Source organism: Anarhichas minor, unplaced genomic scaffold (assembly GCF_050575085.1).
Source record: "Anarhichas minor isolate MPS153535 unplaced genomic scaffold, ASM5057508v1 ptg000054l, whole genome shotgun sequence".
Lineage (NCBI taxonomy): Eukaryota > Metazoa > Chordata > Actinopteri > Perciformes > Anarhichadidae > Anarhichas > Anarhichas minor.
The window spans coordinates 108,393-133,569 of record NW_027466500.1 but is presented as its reverse complement, the minus strand read 5'-3'; the positions used below and the strand labels follow the sequence as shown (position 1 = coordinate 133,569).

Below are 25,177 nucleotides of genomic sequence, written 5' to 3'. Positions count from 1 at the left end.
GATCAGGCTTTGCCCTGTGTGTTCTGTGTCTTTGTTTCTTTCTGTAGCTCCTCACTCACCTAATCAGTTCATTCAGTGCACCTGCCAGTCACACTCACCTCATCAGCTCATTAGTCTCACCTGTTCACTCTGCCTAGTTCACTATTTAAACCCCTGTCTTTCACTCACTCACTGCCAGATCATTGTGTTTGTTTCCTACCTACCCGCCCGTTTTGCTCATCCTGTTCCCGGTTTCCCAGTCTGTCTGCCCTGCCTTGTCCTGCTGGATTTTCCCCCTCGTCTTTTGTCTTGTCCTTGGATTACCTGTTTTTGTTTGTGAGCTATTAAAGACCTTTTTTCCCCTACTCTGACTGTCTGCGCTTGAGTCCTCATCATGCCCCGTGACAGGTCTCCCAGCTTTTGTGTCTTTCTCTGCTCTCGTTTCCTACAATAACTGATTTTGCTGGCCATTAAGGGGCAACAAATGTAAGCTACAGTAAAAACAATCCCCTGAAATATGATCACCTTTTATGTTGATATGGCAAAATGTTGCTTTTCACACATGCAGTGATACAAAGCAACATTAGCATTCATTTGAATGATGATGATGTAAAACTTATACACCTCGTTCAGCAAATATTTGCTAAATTAGTTGTTTGGTGCTGCCCACAGCGCGTAAAGTGGATTTGTCCTTCTCTGCTATTATAAAATCCAGTGTTTTTACTGCAAAATCCAGCCAAGCGGCAGCAGATATTCTTTAGATGCAGTGAAACTGAGTCTTCTATACATACCTTACAGATTTATAGTCAATGTATTACTGTAGATTGTTATGATGGTGATTTATTGATGCTACACGCAGCACCATTAAGAAGAACACATGTCTATAAAGTGAGGAGTACTTTGGCAGCTCAGACTCTGCTTTTTAGGGAGCATGTCCTTTCATTTTGTAATACGGAATCAAAGAAATAGAGCAAGATTTAAAAATTGGCTACAAAACAGTTATGGCAGCTGCTTGTGCTCCACTTTTTAGACTATATTTTTCAGACAGAGAAAGTTTACTCAAGGTTATTTAGTCTTCATCATATTCTTTGTTGTTCCCTATCTAAGTTTTGGCTCTGAAGTGACAGAGAATGGCAGGCTTCTTTTACTCAGTATCTTTGGTAGTGTGTTGCAAATCACTCAAGTGCTTAAATAAACAGCTAAATAGATTTATTATGGCATACGTCAAAGATTATGAAATATGAACTGAGGACCACAGGCTGCAAAATAAATCACATATTCCTTTCCTTGTTCATATTAACAGTGCATGTCACATACAAATATAAACAGAAAGAAGTATCACTGCTCCGTTTGCAAGATATTAAACTTTAAGTAGAATGGCACAGAAAATCATTTACAGTCACAAACTGTACAACAGTTGGCAGAAGAGAGGTGCTGGGCAGTTAAAGCAAGAGCATGAGGGAGTGGATTATATTTGGTTCAATGTACAATTCTGTAAAGTGTAAAAATTCTGGTGATATAGTTTGCTTTCTCTATGTAGAACAGATTAATAAAGGTTACACTTTTATCATGATTGGATTACAAGAGACATTCATTTAAGGTTGGGCGCTAATTGAAACACTTGATAACAAAAAGCAGAGTGAAGAGAGGTAGACGAAAGGGAGGATGACGAGAGAGTGGGAAGAACAGAGGAGATTTAGAGAAGGATAGAGCAAGATCGCTGAGAGGGAGGAAGATAAGAGGAAGTGAAAGAGTTGGCAACATGCAGATGTGACTTTAGTTGTTTTTACTCAGCAAGCTCTTTAGGCTTCTCTCTACAGCCTCATCCAGCTCCTCCTCCAGCTCCTCCTTTTTGGACATGGCAAGTTTGGACTGATAATCACGCACTATCTGGTCTATATAAGGGGCACTTTGTGTTCCATGCAGCATGAGAGTCCACTCCTTCAGGGCTCCGCGCTGTGCCTCCTCGCCCTGAAAGCCCACCTCCAGGACCCAGGTCCCGCGGGGGTCCTCGCCCCAGGTGTGGCTGGTCATGAAGGGCCATTTGTCGAAGCCCACCTTGGAGTCGTCGTCACGGGGCCTTCTGCTCAGCAGGATGGACTTTGTGCCCATGGGCGAGGTCATGTTGATGTTGAGGTCGCCGCGGCGGCTGGCGTTGACAGTGACCACCGCCTGAACGTGCTCCAGGTAGCGGGCAAAGTTGTCCTTCCCCTGACAGGCTTCAGTGCTGATGGTCAGCACCAGTTTGTTGCCGGTCTGGATTTTACTGAAGGAGGAGAAATAGGTTGAGAAAGTTTAAAAAAAAGTTAAACATCAGTGTTAAAAATGGGCAAAAGTCAAATAAAAAGAGTAAAATGAAATAAACATATCACAGAGAGAATATTTGGGCATCCCTGTAAGACTGTTAGAGCAGGTGAATGTTTTTCTTTTCTCTTCAGTCTACTGCATTGCTCTCCTTTGAATGTTTCTTTAAGGTCTCACTTTAGTTCTGTGCACATTATAAAAATCAACGGATTTACATTCCTGTAAAATAATGTTTATTATAAAGCCAACTGTCAATCTGAGGCTATTTGTCAATAAACTACATGTATTGCCTGTCGTGCACTGGACCACTTCTAAATTGTAGCTCCTTTTCAGTGCATGAGGAGATCCTTTTTCTTTTTGACACGATGGATTTGTTTCCGAGTGTAAAAGCCGGCTGGTCTTGGTATATTGTTGTTGCTTTGAGATAGAGAATACATACTGCTGTTATCTCTTTGGGTGATGGAAAGAAAGAGTGAGAACACAGCAGGGCAAGGGTGGTGACCAAAGCCTATGAGGAGGCTTAATAACATTATTAGAGGCCGGGGCGGCATCGCAGGCGGTGGGAAATGGGGGCGGCTGGGTGGAGAGAAGGCAACAGCGACAAGACACAGAAACTGAGTGAGAGGGACCTGTGGAACAGCAGTGTGAAAATGATTAATAGAGCACTATGCTGAGCACAGAGAGTTGCGTGCAGCGGTGATCTGTAAGGGCTGTTGAAGCGAATTACTATTCCCAGAAAAACGGAGCAATTCACAGTGGGGTGTTTCACAGGAAGTTACACCCTACAATGCATGTTGAGTAATTGGAAGTAACCGAATATGAAGCAGTTATTGTACTAACAACATTACACCACATATGTGGGTTGTATGCATAGACGTAGGACGTGGACGTAGTCACCGTAACGTCACACATTGGTTTGTGCCCTGCCGTTTTGAAGCCTCATGTATGGCATTTTGGCCGTAACCATCTTGAATTTTTGCAACCAGAAGTGAGACGAGAGGCCGGAGCTAAGTACAACCGAACGCTGACTAAGATATGTTTAGGCAACCAAAAAGGTTATGATTCACTCTCCTGAACTGAAAACACACTGTGAAAGGGTTTAAGTTGTAAGATGAAAACACAGACAACTTCCATGCTGGACAACGCCGTGGAGGCAACCTGTCAATCACAAGATAGCCACGCCCTAAAGCACACCTTTATCGTCTATTTTACTGTAAATGGGACCATAATATACAAAATGAACATCATGCTGTATTGAAGAAGACTTGAAACTAGCGACTGAGACCATAAACTCATGTTTACAATGTTTACCAAATAAATTGAAAAGTAGGTTCATTTCTCATAGACTTCTATACAGTCACATTTTGTTATGCAGAGGAGTCGCCCCCTGCTGGCTTTTAGAAATAATGCAAGTTTAAGTCACCTTGGCATTGGCTTCACTTTTCAGAATCGTTGTATTATCATAGCCTAAGTACAGCGAGACAGCTTGAAATATTTCAATTATTTTTTATCTACATTTCTACATCTTCACTATCATTAAGGGTGTCATTACTGCTCATGTTTAATTACTATTATTACTTTATTAGAAATTATGACTGTGCCTTTAACTAAATCTGGGAATGAATATGCCCAGCGCACGGTTCCCATCAGATAATGCGAGAGAGTGATTACAGCCGTCGGTCATAGAGCAGGGAGAGGGATGCCTCTGAAGGGCAGGACCAGTGTAGATTAAAAACAACCCCACCACACAGTGGGGCACTGTGTACCAGCTCCACTGATAATGAGAAGTTCTCCTCCAGCTAAGTAAGCCGCAGCCAGCAAGAGCAGCTATCAGATCAATGCTGAGTTTATTGTTTTTCTCTGGTGATGCACTATCACAGAGGTGGGCTCGTTGTAATTATATCTCTATATCTCTAGCTGATGACACTTTCTGCAATGGAACGTCTAAGGCACAACTGCTCTGCAATGGGCAAGTCCTCAGAGATGCAATAAAAGCTGTACGACTCCTAAGGGATGGTCGTTTTCATCTGCCATTGTTCTCAAAGGAGGGACACACACACACACACACACAAAAAGCACACTTTCACACCGTGTTGTCGTGACTGCGTTGTCTGTGGAGCACTGATTAGAGACTAAAATAAGGAATAGGAGGTGTTGATGGTGGCAAAAGAACACAGATGCACCGCATTCAGTCTGCTTTTTTTAATCTTCACCCACACATTGACATTTTCACAATGTATATGAAAGCTTTGTGTTAGGTCTAACACATCTACAGTACACACATGATCACCTCCACCTGGAATCCCTTTCTGGCTGTCAGTCAATCTAATTGACACAGTTTCCAGGGAACGCCATGCTGGGGCATTTGTGGTGCTCTAATTAGAGTGAATAAGAGGGCTAGCCACAGGAAACGACCAGGCATCACACATGGGGAGCTCAAAGCCTCAGGATGTGATGAATATGATGAAAGAGAGGAAGAAGAGGTGAGGGTGGAAAAGAAAGGATGACAGGGAGCACAGAGGAGAAAGTAAAAGCAATGCTGTGGATGGAGGAGATGCAAGGAAGAGGATAGGGTGATACAAGGGAAGATAAAACTTAATGTGAGTGGAAGAAAGAAAGAAAGATAGGGGCAGATCCTCATGCAGTGTAGTTTGTTTACAGCCTAACGTCTATTTCTACAGAATGTCCATGACATTGTGTTTGCTGCGTCCTTCAGTAAATACTTTTAAGATTTCCTCCACTGTAATGTCACAAGATTAGCCGCCATAAGCTACAGGTCACACCACATCCAGTATGTTTTATTGCTTATGATTGAAACTTTTCATATATAATAGGAAGAATGTGTTATTTCTTCTTTCAAAAGTTTCTGTTTTGCTTTAAGGATGAGCACAGACACACTTATCACATATATCATTCTGCAATGAACGGCAAACACCCAAGTGAAGTAACAATAGGACATTTTTTACTTTAAATTCATTCATCCATTTTTTTAAAATGAAAGATTCTCAATCAAAACAAGATGGCACCAGATGTATTTGTATACAGTTCTGTTAGGGATGTCAGACAGATATTCAATTCAGATGTCAAAATAGAAATGCATTAATTAACAAACAGCACCTGTCAGGACATCCGTCTATGTCATAACAAATCTACAGGAACATCAGACAGACTGAGCAGCTAATCTAAATGTCACAGGGTTATGAAGTAGACACTCCCATCACAGATATTTTATTGAATTACTTATTAGTTATTAGTCGCTTGTGCTCAGCAGTATTTTCCTTTCAACATCTTGATGGGGACAGTTGTAGAATACGTAGTGTGCCCATGTAATATGCAGTGTACCAAAAAACATGTCGAAATATGACTCACTGGACATCCTGAATGGATCCGGCTACGCAGTGGAAACGCTCAGGCACAGTTTTCCATTCCTTGGCCATTTTCACCATGCCCCCAGCGTCCAGCACACCGTAGCCAAACAGGTGGTTGAACTCGAGGCCCACGCCGTTCCTCCTCCACTGGTGAACCTCGTCATGGAGCTGGTTCCTCTTGGAGGTTAGGACTGAGAGGTGCTGCATGTCTCTCCATGTCAGGTTAGGGCTGGGGTGGACAAACAGTCACCAGGGTGGATAGGACAGAGGCAGGATGATAAAGAAAGGATAGAGTGATGGAGGGGAGACAATATTGTAATTTAGAACCAGTAGGCAAGATAGCAGGAAAACAAATCACCATTTAATGAGTATTAAAACATTTCTGATTCATAGATTTGCATTAATGACATGCTTTCAATTGTTTAATATCATAGGGTCTGTACTGTGAGGCAGATGGTTGCCTTTGTCTGTGTCTCCCTCCATTATCTCGGCTGTTAGTGACAGCTTTGTTCTGGCTGACTCACTGACTCCTGCCGTTGGTTCAAGTGTGTTTGGGCAGTAAAAAGGCCAAACAGCCTTGTGGGTTATTTGCCGCCGGACAGGGTGAGCATCCGCTCCTCCCCACAGCAACATCATTATTGTGTGTGCAGAGCAAACAACGTTTCTTTACTCTACTCCACTAAATGGTGTCAGTTAATGGCAGCAGAATCGTGTCAGCCTTTAATGTGAGAAATGAAGCGCCTGAGAGAAAGGAAAGGCTCCCCTCTGGGATATGAGAAGCAGCAATTCTCCAGGTTTTATATTTGTCAAATTCGTTTAATTATGTGTGGGCGGGTTTACTTAAGGGGCATGTGTTTTCAAGTATTTTCTAATCCACAAGGAACAATCTGCTGTGAATTCACAAGGATTATAAAATAAACTCCAATTTGTACCACAGTGTTAATATGACACGATTAGCACTTTCATCTATAATCGAAGCTATCACCATTAGCCTGCATACAATTTGCTACAGTGTGAGTTTTTATCATCCCAGTCTCTCTGCTACATGCATATATTAAGTCATAAATAAAACATAAGAGCTGGGCCCATCTTATCAGCTTATATAACTATATTGTTCAAGCCTTTTACTGAGATATGAAGAGCACTGGTCCAAATTTGTGTCCTTGACACAAGCACATAGAGTCTGTACTTTGTGTGACTGAATATGTGCTGTTTTGCTTTTCATGCAGCTTATGGTTGTGATAAATAAGCAACTCTGTGAAAGTGGAGAAATTATTTGTGCTTTTAAGGAGTTCAGACACACGGACAGACAATTATAATAAAGGATCTGAGGTATCTGATGAAGATTGATAGATCATTGCAATATAAAAGCTCAAGGTTGTACTTGGAAAAAATAAGCAGCTCATAAATAAATAGCGTAACTGTTCTTTCAAATCAAATATTATCCAGATTTAGTGGTTGAAAGCATGTTATTGTGTAATTATACCTTCTGACCAGCACATGAGTTACGTAGTGATGTTTTATACAAGCAGTCCATCGAAAGCAATAATCACAAATACTGCAGGTGTGTGGATGGGGCAGTAGAGTGCATACTTTGCCTCAATTGCCAGAGCAAAGACACCAGCTGCCTCTGGAGCTGCTGCTGATGTTCCAGAGTGACGCAGCGTGCAGTTCCCATACAAGTCCGTGGTGGCCTGAAATATGTAAATCACAGAATTGTTCAGTCTCTAAAGACAAAAATGACACTACCCTGTCTACAGCAAAAGAGGAACAATATATTAAATTTCCCCTTTATTGAATCCCTGCACCCCCCCTAATCATTTTTGTACAGTCCCTAAGCTACTAACTCAGACATTCAATATCAATTGTCTGGGAAAGCATTTTCAGTTGAAGAACATCTGCGTAATCACTATAATCCTTTTACTTTACATATAAATTTTTCATTTCAGAAAAAAAAGATAGAAAAGGACACAAAGGAGGGCCGAGTGTATGTTGGCTGTACTATTATATACACATCAGCAGACAAGTCATGTTTCTATTTACTGAATAAGCATTTCATTATTTGATTTAGGGCTTAATTAGAAGTGATAACAGATTGACTGAAATTAGAGGGGAAACCCTAGGGAAGAGCTGTGGCTCTGTAAACAGCCAAAGGTGATTTGCATAATCACAAACACAAACACTGCTGCCTTCGTACATTGGGAAATTATTTCACACACATGGTAAAGAGTGCCGGCCTGTATTCTCGATGTGTGTCGTGTATGCTAAGATACAAGAATGCTCCTTTTCCTAAAACTAGCCATCAAGGTCAGGAAATTGTCCTCAATAAAGGGAAGTATAAGCATCACCCGTCACGCTTCAGCTTCAAAGACGGCATGCTTTCTGATTTTCTGATTCTGGAGACTCATCCATTCCTTCTATTTCATGATCGCACACTGGTGACATATTACTCAAGGTCAATGTTACAGTTATAGCCCATTAGTGTATGCTAAGGTAAGTCACTAGATTACCTTTGGTGTCTCACTTGTTACTTTTCTTTACACTTATATACATAAAAAAAACACAATAAAGCCACTTTGGTGGCAATGAAGTCTCTGATAATGGTTTCCCCTGTCAGGATAAAAAATATTGTCTAACAATAACAACTAATAAAAGAGAAAATATTTTCCTATTTCTCTTAATAACACATCCACTTTGCTTTAAACGCCATGATCCACACAGTAGGTGATGGCATCTGCTCTGAACATGTATAGCAAAACCATCTGGCTGTCCAGGAAGGTAATCACAGAAGAGCTATTCCTCCACTTGAACCTCCATTTGTCACAACCAGACAGCAAATACAGCATAAGAGCTTCTTAGGGCTTTATCCCTGGTTACATCCAATCTCCTGAAAGGCCGAGGATATAGTGCCTGCTGGACCAACTGAAAAGAAGCTATTTACAGTTCAGTCCATGAATGAGGACACATCTTTGAAAGACATTACACGTTACCAAACAGTATTGGGTCGCCTTTGAATGCTAAAAGTGCTCGTACCTATTGAAAAAGGCAACTTCAGGGACCATGGAATACTCAAAAGGATTTATCTTCGGTCGTGAAAACATACAGTGTATGTGTACACAAACACACTCACAACGCCAGCCTCTGGGTTCCTCTTGCGTCCGTTGCTGAACGTGGATGCCAGGGTGGAGGAGCAGCTCTCATCGTACAGCGCGGTGCGTCCATCATTGATGGCTGAGTTGATGGAGATTGTCCACATGCTCGAGGCATAGCCGTCACAGTTGCAGTCGTCATAGCTGCCGCCATCTCCTGATGCCCACACATAGATGCTGCCTTTTCCTCCGCGCCCCTAAAACAACATCGTCATCACAGTTCTGTTCATGTTGGGAATTTGGGACACTAAGAATGTACATAATCTAAGCTAGGTTAGTTAATGTAATAGATTTACTCTCCAAGTCGCTGAAATAGCCTTCCAGCGGACCTATGAGGAGCTGAAAATACTGATATTTTGCTCTTATTTCTGCTTTTATTATTTATAAGTATTCTATACGTATCGATGTCTAAAAGTAATAAAATGTTGATAACAAAAAGTAGAGTAATGTATAAATATATATATATTACTATCTTTATTCTATCAACATTTTATTTATTTCAACATAAGTTTGGTTAATCACGTGCAAGCACTTCTAAGAGCATTTGTTTTGTTCGAAAGTTGCTTCATGAATAAAGTTTTATTGATTGAACTGAAAACATGTCAAAATATTCCATAAGAAATTTGTAGCAAATAGATAGAGGTCTCAAGGATATATTTGTCTTTGTGATTGATTCAATCAAATCATACAGAAAATCATACAGAAATTGTACTATTAAGTGTGTAGTCTTTAAAGCGCTTGATAATTAGGCTTCCCAGTACACTTCTGACGTGCTCACTGACCTCTCAACTCATCAGCTGTTTGTTGTACATAGAATAAGATCAAGATGGTGAGGTGAAGCTACTGTGTTCATGTGTGTCTTTTTGCTGGATTTAAGGTTTGTTGTCTATTGGAGTAAAAATGGTGGACAGCAAAAGAACAACAATGGAAAACTGCATCCAATACAACAACATGTAATAATGACATTGGTAATATTGATTGGTGCAACCACAAACATTATCATTATAAACCTGTATTAAAGAAATGATTATACTGATTCCATTAGTTTCTCAAATAATTCTGCAGCTGATGGCAAAACGTGACCATCTGTCATATGTAACCAGGATACAGGAACACAGCCATTGCTGAAGGAAAACAATTGAATTGAGAAGAAAAGCGTGTGGTTGTGGTCATGTAAACGCCAGAAAGTAGTCAGTTAAATCTTGAAACCTAATTCACAACAACAGGCAACAAATAGAGACATATTTGGTCCTATCGTGTAGGACCACACTTGCTGCACAATTCTGAGCATATCAGAGCTATAATATGTCAAGGAATGATCAAATTAAAGCATTTATGTCTGTTTTGTACATGATCCTTGCAATGGAGCATAATACCTTGTGTGCATTTAAACACACAGTAAAATGTCATCTTTGTTGCTGATAGAGGGCCTTGAAACATGAAACAACTGACTGTGGCTCCATGCAGAGAGCATCCTCTTCACCAAATGCTGCACCTGTTTCTACAAAAGGCCGACAGTTTCCCTAGAACAAAAGATCAAGTGGAGTAAGAGTGGCATGTCCTTCCCTTCCCGATGCTTATTCATGTTGCTCTCTGTTTGTTTGGCAAAGACAGGTTTGAGCATCATCGAGCTTCTCGCCTCCTGCCTTCTGTCTGCTGCACAATCCAAACATAGTGCTTTCATTTTGCACGGCACGCAGTGTTATTTATTTCCATTATCGGTATCAATTTGCAAAACCACGCAGTTATATTTAAGAGGCAGACTTAAAGCCACTCTTTCTGACTCAGTTGTTAATATAACATAACAATTCAATTTGAGATGTTTCCCTTTTTTTGCACATTGCGCATCACGTTCAGCCTACACAGTAGCTTATATAAGTGATCATTAGAATCTAAGAGGCGTTACGATCGAGTAGCTGCTTGATTAGTTGTGTTTACACGATCAGAGATTACAGTTCGAGTTGCTCCTACACAGCTACGCTGCCTGAGACGGGGTCGTTCCAAAGCAACCCACATCTGCCACGCACACAGTGCATGATGATTAATTGAGCAAGTAATTGGCAATGGCATTGTTGGCATGGCACCTCTGTGTGTGTGTGTGTCAAAGTATATCTACATATAAGATTCAAGCCCTTGTTGGCTGCCGTTGGAAGAGACTTCACCTTGCTGAAGTGTCCTTGAGCAAGACCAGAATGCCAGAATCAGCTCCAGAAACCCTGAATCTACACTCTGACTTTTTGGGGGGCAGTCGGTAAATAATAGGAAAAAATATCTGATTTCCAGAAATCAGTCAAACAAAAAGAATGAACAATAATCTAGGGACGCAAATTGGATTTTGTAAAGGTTGACTTGATACAAGTGGAAAAGATATGGCATGACGTTGCCTTACCTTGTTGACGCCATCAGCCATAGCCTGCAGCGTGAGCTCTCGCGGTCCATCCACCGTCTTTCCGTCATCGGTTGGTCCCCAGCTGGCGCTGTAGATGTCAATAACCTGGGGCATGTGGCTGATGGATGATGCCTCAATAATGTCAGTCATAAAGGGCTGGTCCAACATCCTGATACCTGAAGAAGCAACATCTCCATATGAATCTGACGTTAAAATGATGTCTACTATGGTTTACTATATTGTTACTGCTACAGGAACACAGTAGAGTTTAGGTAGATATAAATGGTTGATATATAAAACCATTTTCAGCTGGTCAAGTTTACAATATCTAGACTGTCAAGTTTCTTTTTGTATTGTTTTGTATGGTGTGTTTGGATAACCTCTATAAGCTAACAGAACTACCAGTACACACACTGCTGTACCTCTTGGTAAATCAGCCACTGCTATGTGACAAGACAGCTTGGTGAGTTTATTTTTGTTTTAGTTTTTAGCAAGATTGTCTGACTCATCTTATACGACGACTTTGAGCCGATTCATTAATCTCAGCTTGTGTTTGAGTTTGAATGAAATGTGTATCATGATGCCCTTTAGCCCATTAGTGTCTAGACAGGGAGTTAGCCAATTGTGGGTTGTATTCATTAAATCACACAATACAGCAGGGGCCATTGCAGACACATCTAGTGGAGCTCTGCTCTCTATTGAGTTCACCTTTACTACTGTGTTACTCCCAGAGCAAATTTCAAGAAAAATCCATATGAAAATGAAACATGGAGTTGTCCGGATTAATGGTGTTGTCGTGTGGCTATGTGGACTCTAACTGACCTCTGCAGTCATTTGCAGTAATTCCACGAGAACAGGTAGAGTTTAAACATGCTTCAATACCAGACGATGCAATGTTGTTCTTCCACATTAAGCTTTATTTCATCCTTAAATCATACCATTGTCAGAAATGTATTTCACTGACATCGCTGACTGCTTATTGTCATTCATCTCACTGTCCAAACTGTAGCTTGAATATGACACAAACCTGCCACTTTGGAGTTGTAGGCGACTCCCACACCGCAGATGTTGTTGTTGGCCGCTGCAGACACCTCTCCGGCACATCGTGTGCCATGACTGGTGACAGCAAAAAGCAGAGAATGCACCTCAGAGGATTTGCATGAATTTGCATGAATTTAGAAAGGATATCTTGTGGGTAAAATTTGAGATACTATTTCCCAGATTAGATGCAAGTCATGATTTTGTTGACTTTGTGCCAGACTAGAATGAGGAAATTGTTAATTGAAGAGGTTTAGCATCCGTGCCATAAATCAATTAAAATGAACAAACACTCTGTGACCTGTAGAACATTAGCTCATGGAGAGGCAACAATATTAACCCATCCATTTATGCATCATCCATCTGAGTCCGACTGAATATGTTTGCACATATCAGTGTTTTGTGTGCACCACGTAATGTGTCTATCTCTCCATCCCTTCGCTCCCAACAGGGACACTGCAGAGAGTCAACCCCTTTCTCCCAGCATGCTTTGCTACAGACAGTGAGCTATTTATAACAACCAGCTGATTAGCCAGCGAGTTGAGCCCGACAGTCAGCAACTGCTACACTGGCAAACCCAAATACTCCCCTCTCACTCCCACACACAAGACACACTGATACATCTGAGCAGATGGAGGCACGGTGGAGGAGGAGAGGAGGAGAAAGAATATATATTCCTCTTTGTTCCTTTTTTTCCGACATGTGTTGCAGTGATCTCCCGATGTGATTGGGGGACTACAGGCAGATAAGGCGTTATCAGGCAGGAGGTCGCCACTGTGAACACTGCCACTCTGAAAGGAGACCAGACTTGTGCAAGTCCTCGTTGTCTACTTTGTCTCCTCCAAGTGAGGGTGTAAAAATAGGTATCATGTCTTCTATTGTGTTGTGTTGGACAACAGCTCTGTTTATAGTGGACCATTATGTCTTAATGGAACTATGTGAAGAGAAAATCAATAGAGGCGAGCTGCCAGACTCCAGGGAGAGTACACACAGAGTATGAACAGGGGTCGGCTGGGTGATATTTACCTGTTGAACCAGTCGTCTGTGTAGCGTGGAAATGGGAACGGGTCATTGCTGCTGAAGTCATAGCTGGCATCGGCATTCTGAAAGGACCAATTGGATGCATTTACAAAAACAACAGCAACAAGATAGGAAAACAAAAGGAGAGAAAGCAAATAGGAGCATTTCCTGGGGATGTGCTGACCTTATCACTGCCTGCTCTGTCATCTAGATGTTCTTTTGGTTCGGTACACCTGGCTGACTATAACTAACTTGCCTACAGCACAAATCTGTGAGCTCATGTTATATTTGCTCAGGCAGATGTGTCCGGTTCTTCTCCACTTTGGACAATCACAACCGTTTCTGTGTTGTGCTGTGTTTGAGACAAAGACCGTAAAGAAGACATTTTCGAAAATAATACAGCTCATCTCAGCACGCTGTAGTTTGTTGACATTTTTCTGTCGCTCATGCATTATTTGTTTTCCCACCCTTTAGTCCCGCCCTAATGTGCTGCGCAGTGGCCATCTACACCTGGCGGACCTGATCACTGGTCGCTCAGTGCTACATCACATGTTGATAACCTGTTATATTGTTTGTTAATCATATTCTATTGCAAATTTTATTTTTTATATTTAATTATGTCTTATACTATTGCATTGTGTTTATTGTCATGCATCAATCACCAATTCCTTGTATGTGCAAACATACTTGGCAATAAACCATTTCTGAGGTTGCAAATTTTCATGTTTTGTTAAGTAAGGTTAATAGAAACCAACTCAGCCCAAATCTGACTACAACATCTTTCCTCTGCGGCGATACTGGAATAATGTGTGGTCACAGCGGGGATTTCAAGCTGAGAAAATAATGGCCCAATCACTGCCAGCATTTAATTCCACATGGCCAAAAGTAATAGGATCAGAATGAACGACAACGGAAAAGCAGGAGAAACAAGACGCAAGAGACACACATCTGCCAGAGAAACATTAATGCCAACGTAATTACCAGAATAGCCATGTCTGAGGATCACACACAAACACACACACACACACACACACACACACACAGTTGGATTCAAGATTCAACAGACATCGGAGGGAAAGTCTAGCACTTATTGCTCTTTCTGTTGCAATCTTGCAAAGCTCATTCAAACTACTGCAATAACCTTTCCGCCTGTCACTCATGTCACTTGTTGTGGTATCCATTTTTAACAAAGTAACAGGTGCTTCATGTGGTCATGAGCATGGAGAGGCCACAGCCGTGTTCATTGGCCACAGAACTGAACACATCAGATCCATCTGGGGGCTGTTTCCACGCACAGGCCTGACAGCTCTGCTGGCTGACATTTAGAAGAGATGACTCAGTCAGCGACAAAGAGAAAGGAAAACGGCAAAAGCTTACTGACCCAATGGAGAAACACTGTAATTATCACAATGTGGATAGGTGCCTGGAGGAAAGTAGCAATGATTAGGGCGACTGGGGTGCACAAGGAAGTGGCGGTAGAGAGAGGTTCCCACCTCTGTGATTGTTAAAGGAGTTGTGTTGATAAACAGAAGGGTAAATGTCATCCTAACTATTTCTCTCATTTGTGATTACTTCTACTTCTCTATTTTTTTTTATTGTAAATGTACATGTCAAGAAACAATAAAAAAATAAAATATATATTATATACAAATTGGCCTATAATTGTTATCATTATTCACAGAGAAATATTTTTGAAGGGAGATTATGGTACTCCCAAACCGGTTTTGTGCTCATGTCAGGAGCAGGAGTGTGTGTTTTTCTTTGGGGTTTTTTTGTTCATTAAATGGAGTGAAAGGTGCTGAGTCCCGGTAATAAATGACACTGTGGCCTGTCCATGAATCACTTGCTGTGCTTCTCAAGCTCATACCTTCTGCTATCAATCAGACTCTGTTCTTCCTCTGGTGTCCTGTGAGCAACCGTTGGTCAGAATAATGGATTGTGCCAAGTCTCAGCCACCTCACCTTTCCCCTGCAACCCTTGCCTGTTCACCGTCCTCGGAGCAAATGGTACTTGAGAGAGCAATGACTCAAAGCTGGTGTAGCGGAGGACGTATGCCCCGGGGTAAAGTCAAATAAAAAGATTTTGGAATGGAATTAACAAGGTAGGCTACTTAAGTGTAACTTCTGAATTATTGTACTTTACTTTACATGAAAATTTCCAGTTTCTGACGCTTTCAACTTCTAATCGACTACATTTCAGAGGGAAATATTGTGCCTTTTACTCCACTACATTCATCTAAGAGCTGCAGTCACTGGTTCATTTTCTTTTACATAAAAAAACATAATATATTCCTACAGTGGTTTCACACCCTTTTGGCTTTTCTGCAGAATGAGTACATTTTGCTGCACTTCTGTACTTTAACAGAAGCAGGATTTTGAATTTTTACGTGAAATTGAGTATGTTTGTTGTACTAATTTTTACTTGAGTAAAGGATCTGAGTACTTCTTCCATCACTAAAAAGGCAAATCATTTAAATGCAGAGTGAAGCCTGTTTTTGTGGATGTGTTTTATTCCTGACTTATTATATATGTTGATAACGAAGGGGACTAAGCGTAGACAAAACCTCATGTTTTCCTTTTAGGGCCATTCATCATGTTATGGCTGATTTCATTCGTCCATTTGGTGCTGATAACCTAAATTATAATCTGGGAGAGTGGATTGCAGTAGAATGTGCCATTACTTGGAAGTATTTTGCAAGATGCTTTAGTCCCATGAAAGAAAGTACTTTACAAGGTCCAAGCACACAGTGAAGGCGGATGTGTCCTTCTATCTACTCCTAAAAATATGGTCGTGAACATCAATTTAAACCGTTTCCATCACAACGTTTGATGAGCCCCCAGCGCTATAAATCTCGCAATCTACTTTTATAGACACTCTCGCTCTTTCTCTCTTTTGCTCTCTCGCTCCGTCTCTCATACAAAAGCAACATATGAGATCAACTTCATGGTGATGTGAGATCATAACATGTTGTCATGGTAACTTCCCTGGGTGGAGTAACACTTGCAACAATTCGCAATTTGAGACGGAAAAAGAAATCCGCTGATCAATGCTGCCTTTCCTCCAAATATTGAAGTAGCCTAACACAATATTGATCAGGTGCTGGCAAGCTTGGAGATAACGCCCCCTCCCAAAAAATAAACCGAGTAACTGCACACTCATAGCTCCGTTGCAGGAATTAGTTCAAACTCAACATCATAACTGTATTATAGTGAAATCCAACCAGATTTCCTCATTTTTATTCCCATCAGAGATGTTTTCCACGAGTGCTATCTGATATTAAATACTGTTAAAGGTATGAAGTACACAATGGAGTATATCTGCTATTATATCGCTTAGCCGCGCAATTCAACTAGCTGTATGTATATATTTATTCATGTAAAAAATGTTTAATTATACTTTTAGCATTTGCAGGTTAATGTGCCATGAATTTGATCTACCCAGTTAGACAATGTCTTATCTCTCTCTCTCTTGCACATGCTCCTACAAACACACACTATGGATCTATGCACAGCATGGTAGAGCATGCTCCTGCATCACCAGCTGAGACTGAGTGTTATTTTTGGGCCAAGGCTTATCTCTGTTCATAGGCAAGAAACATAGGCAAACATAGTGATAGGTGCACAGTGACATGCACACAAAAAAAACAACACTTATGCAAGCCACTTTTAAAAGGATCACATAGTGTGCACAATAGCTGAGGCGGAAAAGCAAAACAGAGATCACACTGTGCCGCTGTAATCTTTATTACTTCTGCAAATCAGTGAGAACGGTACACAAACTGCTGGCATTTCTAAATACAATTCTTAATAAAAAGCATGGATATAAGACGAAAAAAAGGATCACTCTTTCACAGCACCTCAGCTTCTCCGGAAGGTTTATTTGAACATCCTGGATTCAAGACGACTGCACAATGCAGTTCCACTGACGAAACTGCAAATTATGTAGTCAAATCAAACTAAGCCTTCTGCATTTCCTTGTTCCATTTAGCAATCCCTCTTGTCCTTTAAGTTTTTTTTTATCAGTATTCAGGAGATAGAGCGTCACATTATGCAGCGCCAACTACCCTGGCATTATCTCTGCTTGTGACAGATCGGCCTGCCATTGTGCCTGCCACAGTGCAGTGTGCATTAACATTAAACAGCTTGGCTGGCCGTCTGCCTGTCTCTGCGTCCTCCGGGAAAACAAGGAGACTCGGCAGCCATGAAGGCAACTTGGAAAGCACCTGTCACTGCCGATGGCACACCACACAAAGCCCATGAAATCCACCACCTGAACCCCTGCTTCACTCATTAACAGCACTTCATAGAAACGAAGGAAAGTAGGAAGTTCAATAACACTGGAGTACTCACATAATTTGATGCCAGGTCTGGATGTAGATAGTCGATGCCTGAAATGTGATTTTGACATTAATCAGGGATATTAAGCCTCAGAGGGTGTGCTTTACAGAGGATAGTGTGACCTCAAATGTCTCATTGCTGTTTCACTATCGGTTCATATTTATTTAGTTTTGTTCTTAATGACACAACAAAGAAATAACAGATAAAGGAAACAATTAGTTGAGTAAAGCCGGTTTTGTATCATGGCAAAGTGGGTGGTTTGTGCAAATTAATGATGTTTGGCCTCCCTCCATGTTGCTGGTGCCCGGAGCTCATTTGACGACGAACGCGTTATTTTGTGTCGTCCGGCAGACTTTTGCCGGTGGTTGATCAGAGGGCTTTGGGGCAGCATGGAGGGAGGTTGAACATTGTTCATTTGCATATGCTTCCCGCATTGTAAGGATACAAAGCTGGTTGAAAATCAGCTAAATGTCCTTTTTAATGAATTGTTCAACATAAAAATGAACTACTAACAACGTTATGATGTATATCTTGTCATTTATATCTTTGTGTAAATTATGTTGTGCCATTATGTAAATAGATGCTTTCCATTGCACAGTAACATGTAGCTCTCTCCTACTTGGTCCTACGTTGTGAATCACCTTCAACAGAGAATGCCAAATCAATCTGAACAGTGGTCACCATACAACATCTGGAATGCAACTTTTTCTTACTACTCATTGTACTGAAAATGAAAAAAAACAATGTAAACAAAGCAATTAGTCAAATCAGCACGGCAAATATATGCATGCAGGTATAACTGTGTGTTTACATCACACTCACCATCGTCCATGATTGCGATGGTAACTCCTTTGCCCGTGTAGCCCAGTTGCCAAGCTTCAGCCACATTAAGATCCAGCCCAGGGGTCCCGTCTGCCTGGCCTGTGTTTATCTAATCGCTCAGACAATATGGAAAACATCCATGACTCACAGCACCCTGGTGAGTCGCCATTAGAACATTTGTCAACATGGAGATTCATATGTGTGTGTGTGCGTTGTGTGTGTGTGAGAAGAAGGGAAAGTAAATGTCAACGATATGACGCGCCAGATGACTGACAGCAAGCTTGCCGCGGCTTAAACGTCACGCTTGCCAGTTAGGGTAAACAAGAGGGGCGGAAACTAAGCGGCATGAATGCAGCTACGAGATGGCTTGGACAGTATCGGCAAGGCTAATTACAGAATGAATTACAACATTGATTCGGAAAGTAGTGGGGAATATGCCTGGCATCTGAGTAATTAAGGTGGGTTGGTGCTGAAGGTCAGATGGCATGCAGGCGGCTGCTTGGCTTTATTACTCACCAGATACCACTGTTTTGTGAATAGAGGGTCACTCATGTTGACTTCAATATCATTGATATCTCTGTAGCCTCGCTTTTGACGACTAAAACCCTCTTGCTCAATGACATTCTTCACCTGGGGACAAAAGCAAAATAAACACTAGGTCAGGATCTATTTAAAGGCAACACATGACCTCGCAAACCTCTTATAAAATAATACAAAGAGGAAAGGGAAAGTGCACACAAATTCAATTAGAAATAGGATTTAATATGACGGGTGAGATGTAGGAGTGTGCTGCTCTGTGCGCTGGAGATCAGCAGACCCAGCTGTGCTCTACTGTACCATGAAGGTAGAACATCGTTTCAATCAGAAGGGCTATTCTTTTCCTCCTAATCAGAGAGGCTGCAGCTGGAGCCACATAAATGATGGGGATAAATGTCGGGAAATTGAGGTTCTCGATTGGCTGGCTGTTGTCATCAAAATGATTGGCTGTCTCTGACAATGTTGTATTTTCATTTCTGCTACATTTTGAAATCAAGCCAACAATACATTCCCAATATTTCACTGTCTTCATCTTTGTCTGTAGTTGTGACGACGACAGCAATCAACGGAGGCCAGTCAATTCAGCGGTTCTAATTTGAAATCACATTTCCTGTGAGGTTTCATCAAATAGGCACCTTCACACATTTGGAAAAACTGAAGAGGTTGAGGAGAGGTAAAGGAAGCATGAGTCATTTGATTTATTACAGTCCGGTAATACCTAAACCAAGCCTGAAGTGAAGTTCTGCATTGGAAATGTATCATTTGAATGTTTAGCTCCTTTTCTGTCTCTTTATGTGTGTAGGTGGAAAGACTGTGTGCTTGACTTTATTTATTTCAAATAAAGCACAAATAAATATAACACAAACATTGCAGAAATAAAAAGATATATATATTCATTTGATTCTGTTTTTATACCTGAAATAGTGATGCTAATGATAAAAAAACAAAACGCCTTTTCACAATGTCAAAGCTACATTTTGAAAACAAGTCACTGAGGTTACATGTTCCTCTTGTGCTCACCTTTAGCAAATTCACTCTCGTGTGACGTGAGAGAAACAGGCATTGTCCGCTGTGTTTACCACCACAGATAAGAGAGCAGAGCAGCACTTAAGATGGCCTTTTAAAATGGCCAAAGCCTATTCATCCAGATTTTTCTTTTATGGCATACTCTACACACAATCAGGAGGCACACACACTGTAAATCAACACAAGTCATTTAAATGACACGTCAGTTCTGAAGAAAATAAAATCACTATATTTGCAAATGTATCTTCTGTCTTGGAGGATTTCCTTTTTAAAGTGGCCTCATGTTACATTTGTCCTCAAATAATTACATTCACATTCAGGAAGAAACTGACAGCACTTCCTACATTATCTACGCCCCCCACCCCCCCCCCCTTCTTCTCTCCATCCATCATCAATTTATTCCATCACTTGGCAGGGAAGCTGGTATTTCCCTTGAGAAAGCATGTCATACTGCCCACTCACAACATCAAACAGTGCCCATGCACCACCATCACTCTTCGTCTTTTCCCGCTGCCTGCTCACAACTCACAATGCTCCAGTTCACTTCAAATCAAAGAGCTGTGTCGGTGTCTCCTCTCTCCTCGTCCTTTTTCCTCCAGGCTTTCCCAGGCATGTGTCTCTCAGGGTCAGGGGATGCTGCTTATTCACAAAGATGTATTCTATCTTCCACCTTTATTTATATCTCACCGCCTGGTAGACCTTAAATAGATTGTAATGTGTTTCTGATGTAAAAAAGAAATTGTGAGGGAGGAACCATGGATGAATGGATGGATGGATGGTTTGGGTGAAGGCACGGATGTGTGGTTGAATAGACGTCACATTTGAATCAATGTGGGACATGAGATGTAAAAGGACAAGGGAGGACAAGGAAGCATATAAAGATGCAGAGGAATACAGGGAAAAGCTAGTGGGTGAGTCAGAAGTGGGTCAACATGCTCCACTAATAGAGTCCAACAAATAAGAGGGCTCCTGGGACACTACAAAATCCATCCCATACACTCAACACTACATTCAGGGCTGCTGCTCAATTAGAGTTTTTAAGTATATTAAATTAGTGTGTATGGACTCTTTTAAATAAATAAACAATTAACAGACTCTACAATGGTCAAATTATTTTTCCAACCTTTAAAATACTATTTGTTTTTTTTCATCTATGTCTAAATATTAGTATGCAACAGAATATTTCCTTTCTTTTTGACAGAATTGCAGGTGCAATACTGAGATATGTCCGCCGTACCGCCTTGAAACATGAGAGGAACACACTTTAGAATGATAAACAGGCAACATTGTATTAGACGAGCTGACCTCATCTTTTCCAGAGATCCACAGAAATCCATAACTGCAGTGTCGCATATGAGCATGACAAACATCTGATTAAAACCCAGCATCTGGAACTCAGACCGGACCATGTCGGCGCTGTCTCACTTCCATTAGCTGTATTAGCTCGGTGGAGTGGCTCGCATTTATTTTCATTAGCACCTCTCACAACCGCAATTAGAGAGGTTAGTTGATTGTCTGCTGCAGGACCTCCACTGTCACCGCCTCCAACGGTGGACAGAACTAAACACACAGAGCTCAGCACGCAGCCCAACTGTTTTATCTAGAAAAAAGCTTGAAGACACCTCACAGATCCTTGTGTCTCATGAAGTAGAGCCGAAACCATTTGTCAATTTGATTTAGTCCATTGACATGAAATGAAACTACAGTATTTTGAAAATGGATTAAAGTCATTTAAAAAAAAAAAAAAAAAATAGCTGTAGCTCCTCCTTTTTCCTTGTTTCTTTGCTTTTAAATTAAATATCTTCGGACTGTTGGTCAGACAGACCAAAGCAATTAGTGATCACCTCAAGCTCTGGGAAATTTTGATCCGAATCCACATCCAGAATGAAATACATTAATTAAATATTAATATAATTTTATCGGAATAGCATATTATCATATTTGATTATAACTTATGTTCCGATCATTTACAATGCAAATGCAGTACCACTGCTACACCGACAACCATCTCACCGTCCATCCATCCGTGGCCAGGTCTTGGGGGCTAAGCAGGGTATTCCAGACGTCCCTCTCCCCAGCAACATGATCCAGCTCATCCTTCGGGACCCAGGGGCATTGCCAGGCCATGACCAGACTCTCCAGTGTGTTCTGAGTCTATCCTTGAACCTCTCAACTACCTACTTTATTTGCACCTTATCAAAACCCTTCATTGGAAGGCTTATAAACACAAATCTTACAATACAAAAATGGGACATTATAAGGAAACACATTCAAAGCATTTCTTTCCCTCCAAAAATCCAAAACTATCACCAAAAGGCAAGTCTATAAATGATAGTTTAAGTTAGTGAGTTAGAGCTGGGTATTGAATAAGACTGGGGGACCAGTGCTTCTGACATCATCATCATCATCATCATCGTCGTCATCTGCACACCTTAACATTTTCAAAATACAGATGATACTCATACAGATCACACTCCATACAAGAGTGTCATTAATGTGCATCAACATCGGCACGATAAATCAATACTACCTTCATTACAGATATGACCTACTTTAGAATTTTAATTATATCACCCTCATGCTATGTTCTTATTTCATCTCTGGCTATATTGAATAATGTGTCTATCCTCATGATGTTGACTTCTCTTTACAGTACGTTCTGTATTTATCTATAGGAGCTTTTGATGACATGTGGACTGTCCCCGGTGAGCTGTTTGCTCTGAGTACGTTTGGTGTTGCACTAGATGTGTATGGGTCTCAAAATAACCATTGTCATGCAAAGTAAAAGGGGAGTCGTGCTCACCTAGGCACATGCAAACAGTAGACACAAAGCGAGCTTTTGTCAATGTGCATCTCTGTGTGGGTGTGTGTGTGTGCTTACCCTGCGGTCTTTCTGGAGCCGCTGTCTGCTGTGGGCACTGCGTTTGCTCCGCCTCTTTGAAGTGTCCTGAGGATAGAAGTGAAAGAGCCCCTCTCCAAAGGAAAGCTGGATAAAAAAATAAAATAAAACAAGAGATGGGAGATAGATCAGGAGCGGAAGCAGAGATGAGAACAAACACAGAGGCAGCAAGCAGAAAGTGTGTGAATTACCAATAGAAAACATTCTATACATTGATGAATGGAGGAGAAGGAGAGCAGGTCACCGTCCACTGATTCCCTGGCTTTTTAACAAGGGTCTATATTAAGACACTGGAGAACAGTGCTGGAATCAACCATAATAAATCACAAGGGCAAGGAAATGAGATGCATCATCCAGAGCTCTCCCTCCGGCACTGTGCACAGATTAAAGACCCCCTTATGCTCGCAACAACCAGGGTCAATCCTCAGAATAAACGTTTTCAGATGCGCCTGTCAAATCTAATGTGAAAAAGAAATTGCCATGGAAGGATGAGGATTATCCTTCTTCCACTGCTCTTAAATTCTACCGTTGTTGCCCAAAAGATATATGCTGATGTAAGATCTCGTCCTCTCTCTTTTATCTCTCTTTGTGCTCACATTTGTGTGTCTCAGTTCTGGGTCCTGGTCTAGTTAATTAAGCAACAATAGAAGATAATTCAAACGACACAGACATTGTTTAATGATGCATATCCCATTAAAACCAATATAGCTGCAGATTACATAACCTGGTTGATAGGGAGGCAGTAGATGGGGGGGGGGGGGGGGGGGGTGATCTAGAGTAACAAGGAATGAAACTAGCAAACAGGACTGGTGGTGCTGCGCAATCAGCTCACAGAGATTAGTTTAAGATTGAAACACGTTTTTTGTTATTGTGGAGGTAAAAAAGAAAGAAAAAAAAATTCCCATTCAGAGCAGCGCAGACACCCCTCTGTTCACCGCTACGCCTCACTGGCTAAGTCTCCGGCCAATTTCACCCACACATTTATTTTGACATGGGACAAGACACACTCAGGGAATTATTTCCATTGGTCTGCCATAAATGGCTTGTTATACGCCTTTTGACATGTTGGGATACGTGCGGCATTTGACTATACTTAATAAGACATATTGTCTCAGGTGGCTGCAGGGAAGGCAATGCATATCACGTTATGCAATCTGAATACACTATGTCCCATATTCTGTGTGAGTGATAGAAAAGGATGTGTTTTTTTTTAGAAATGTCCCACAATTTCATGTTAAAATGGTTTCGCCCTTTAACAAATCAGGCAATAAGAGAAATTCAACGTAAATTAAGATAAAAAGATTCTCCTCATCCATTAATGCTATTTAATGACTTAACATTCAAAGATTGGATTGTATAAAATTCTCGACTTCATGTTGTGAGAGAAGTTGTGAGAGAAGCTTCTTTTTCTTTATTTTATTTATAGAACACTGAAATTGGATGTGTTTGGGAATATACATGAATTAAGCCTGGGCAGCTTTGAGTCCCCAGGACTATAGGCCAATGGGGGAACCTAACCAGGGCCTGCGTTTGAGTATGAATGACGTCATCAAATTAGGCAAAAGTATGATGAAGTCAAATCAAAATAAAACCATGAGAAGTCTCAGTATGTTCTATGGGCTGCTGGACTGCTAGTTTTGCTAGCATCAATATCTATTTTATGGATAGAAACGTTGCCAAATAGATCTCTGTTTTAGCATTTTAATGTGAATATTTTAATTTATTTAATTTATTCTTTTCTTTTTAAGTTTTTCCTCGGGAGAAAGAAAAAAGCCTATAGTGCAAGCAATGCTTGCCAATTTTATCCGAGCATCCATCCCTACCTTTCGGGCACTCTGGAACCCATGTTGTGTTGCAAGTTGGTGCGCCTCATCCTGTGCGTCCTCGTGCAACTCAACAAGAAGGTGGTCCGTCAATGCTCCTTCTGCAGCCTGTGTCGCAAGCAGCAGCGCGTTCAGCAGCACTATAAATCCCACGGCTGTCCCATGTCGGGGAGATCCGCGCATCGTGTCTGGCTTGTGTCAATCCGCCTGTCTGCCTTACCGTCGAAGTGGAATCAGTGTGCGGGCTGCTCCTCGCTAAAGACGGGAGGAGGAGGATGTGAAGGGGTCGAATCACAGCTTTTGCGGACGCATCTCCTCGTCGTCGGCTGATGAGACCACTTGAAGTTGTATTTCACCGAGGTGTAGCCGCTCCTGCTGTGTGCTAAGAGTGGGGAGGTTGTGTGTTTCAAACCTGCATCCTCAGCTTTCTATCGCTCCTCTTCCTCCTCCTCTTTCTTATCTGTAATTAATTTACCTTACTCGCTC

The 25,177-nt window shown here is 41.3% G+C and overlaps 1 protein-coding gene across 1 annotated transcript; it reads right to left on the bottom strand.

Annotated features, from left to right (window-relative positions):
• Positions 1 to 1,755: 1,755 nt before the first annotated feature.
• Positions 1,756 to 24,874, bottom strand: pcsk2 (proprotein convertase subtilisin/kexin type 2). Its single transcript, XM_076075846.1, has 12 exons — positions 24,692 to 24,874; positions 22,851 to 22,955; positions 18,923 to 19,036; positions 18,407 to 18,515; positions 17,597 to 17,634; positions 13,254 to 13,330; positions 12,217 to 12,305; positions 11,190 to 11,365; positions 8,782 to 8,997; positions 7,245 to 7,345; positions 5,653 to 5,880; positions 1,756 to 2,245 (listed from the first exon to the last, which is right to left on the bottom strand). The coding sequence occupies exons 1-12, from the start codon at positions 24,872 to 24,874 to the stop codon at positions 1,756 to 1,758; spliced, it is 1,926 nt and encodes a 641-aa protein (XP_075931961.1).
• Between the last annotated feature and the right edge of the window lie 303 nt (positions 24,875 to 25,177).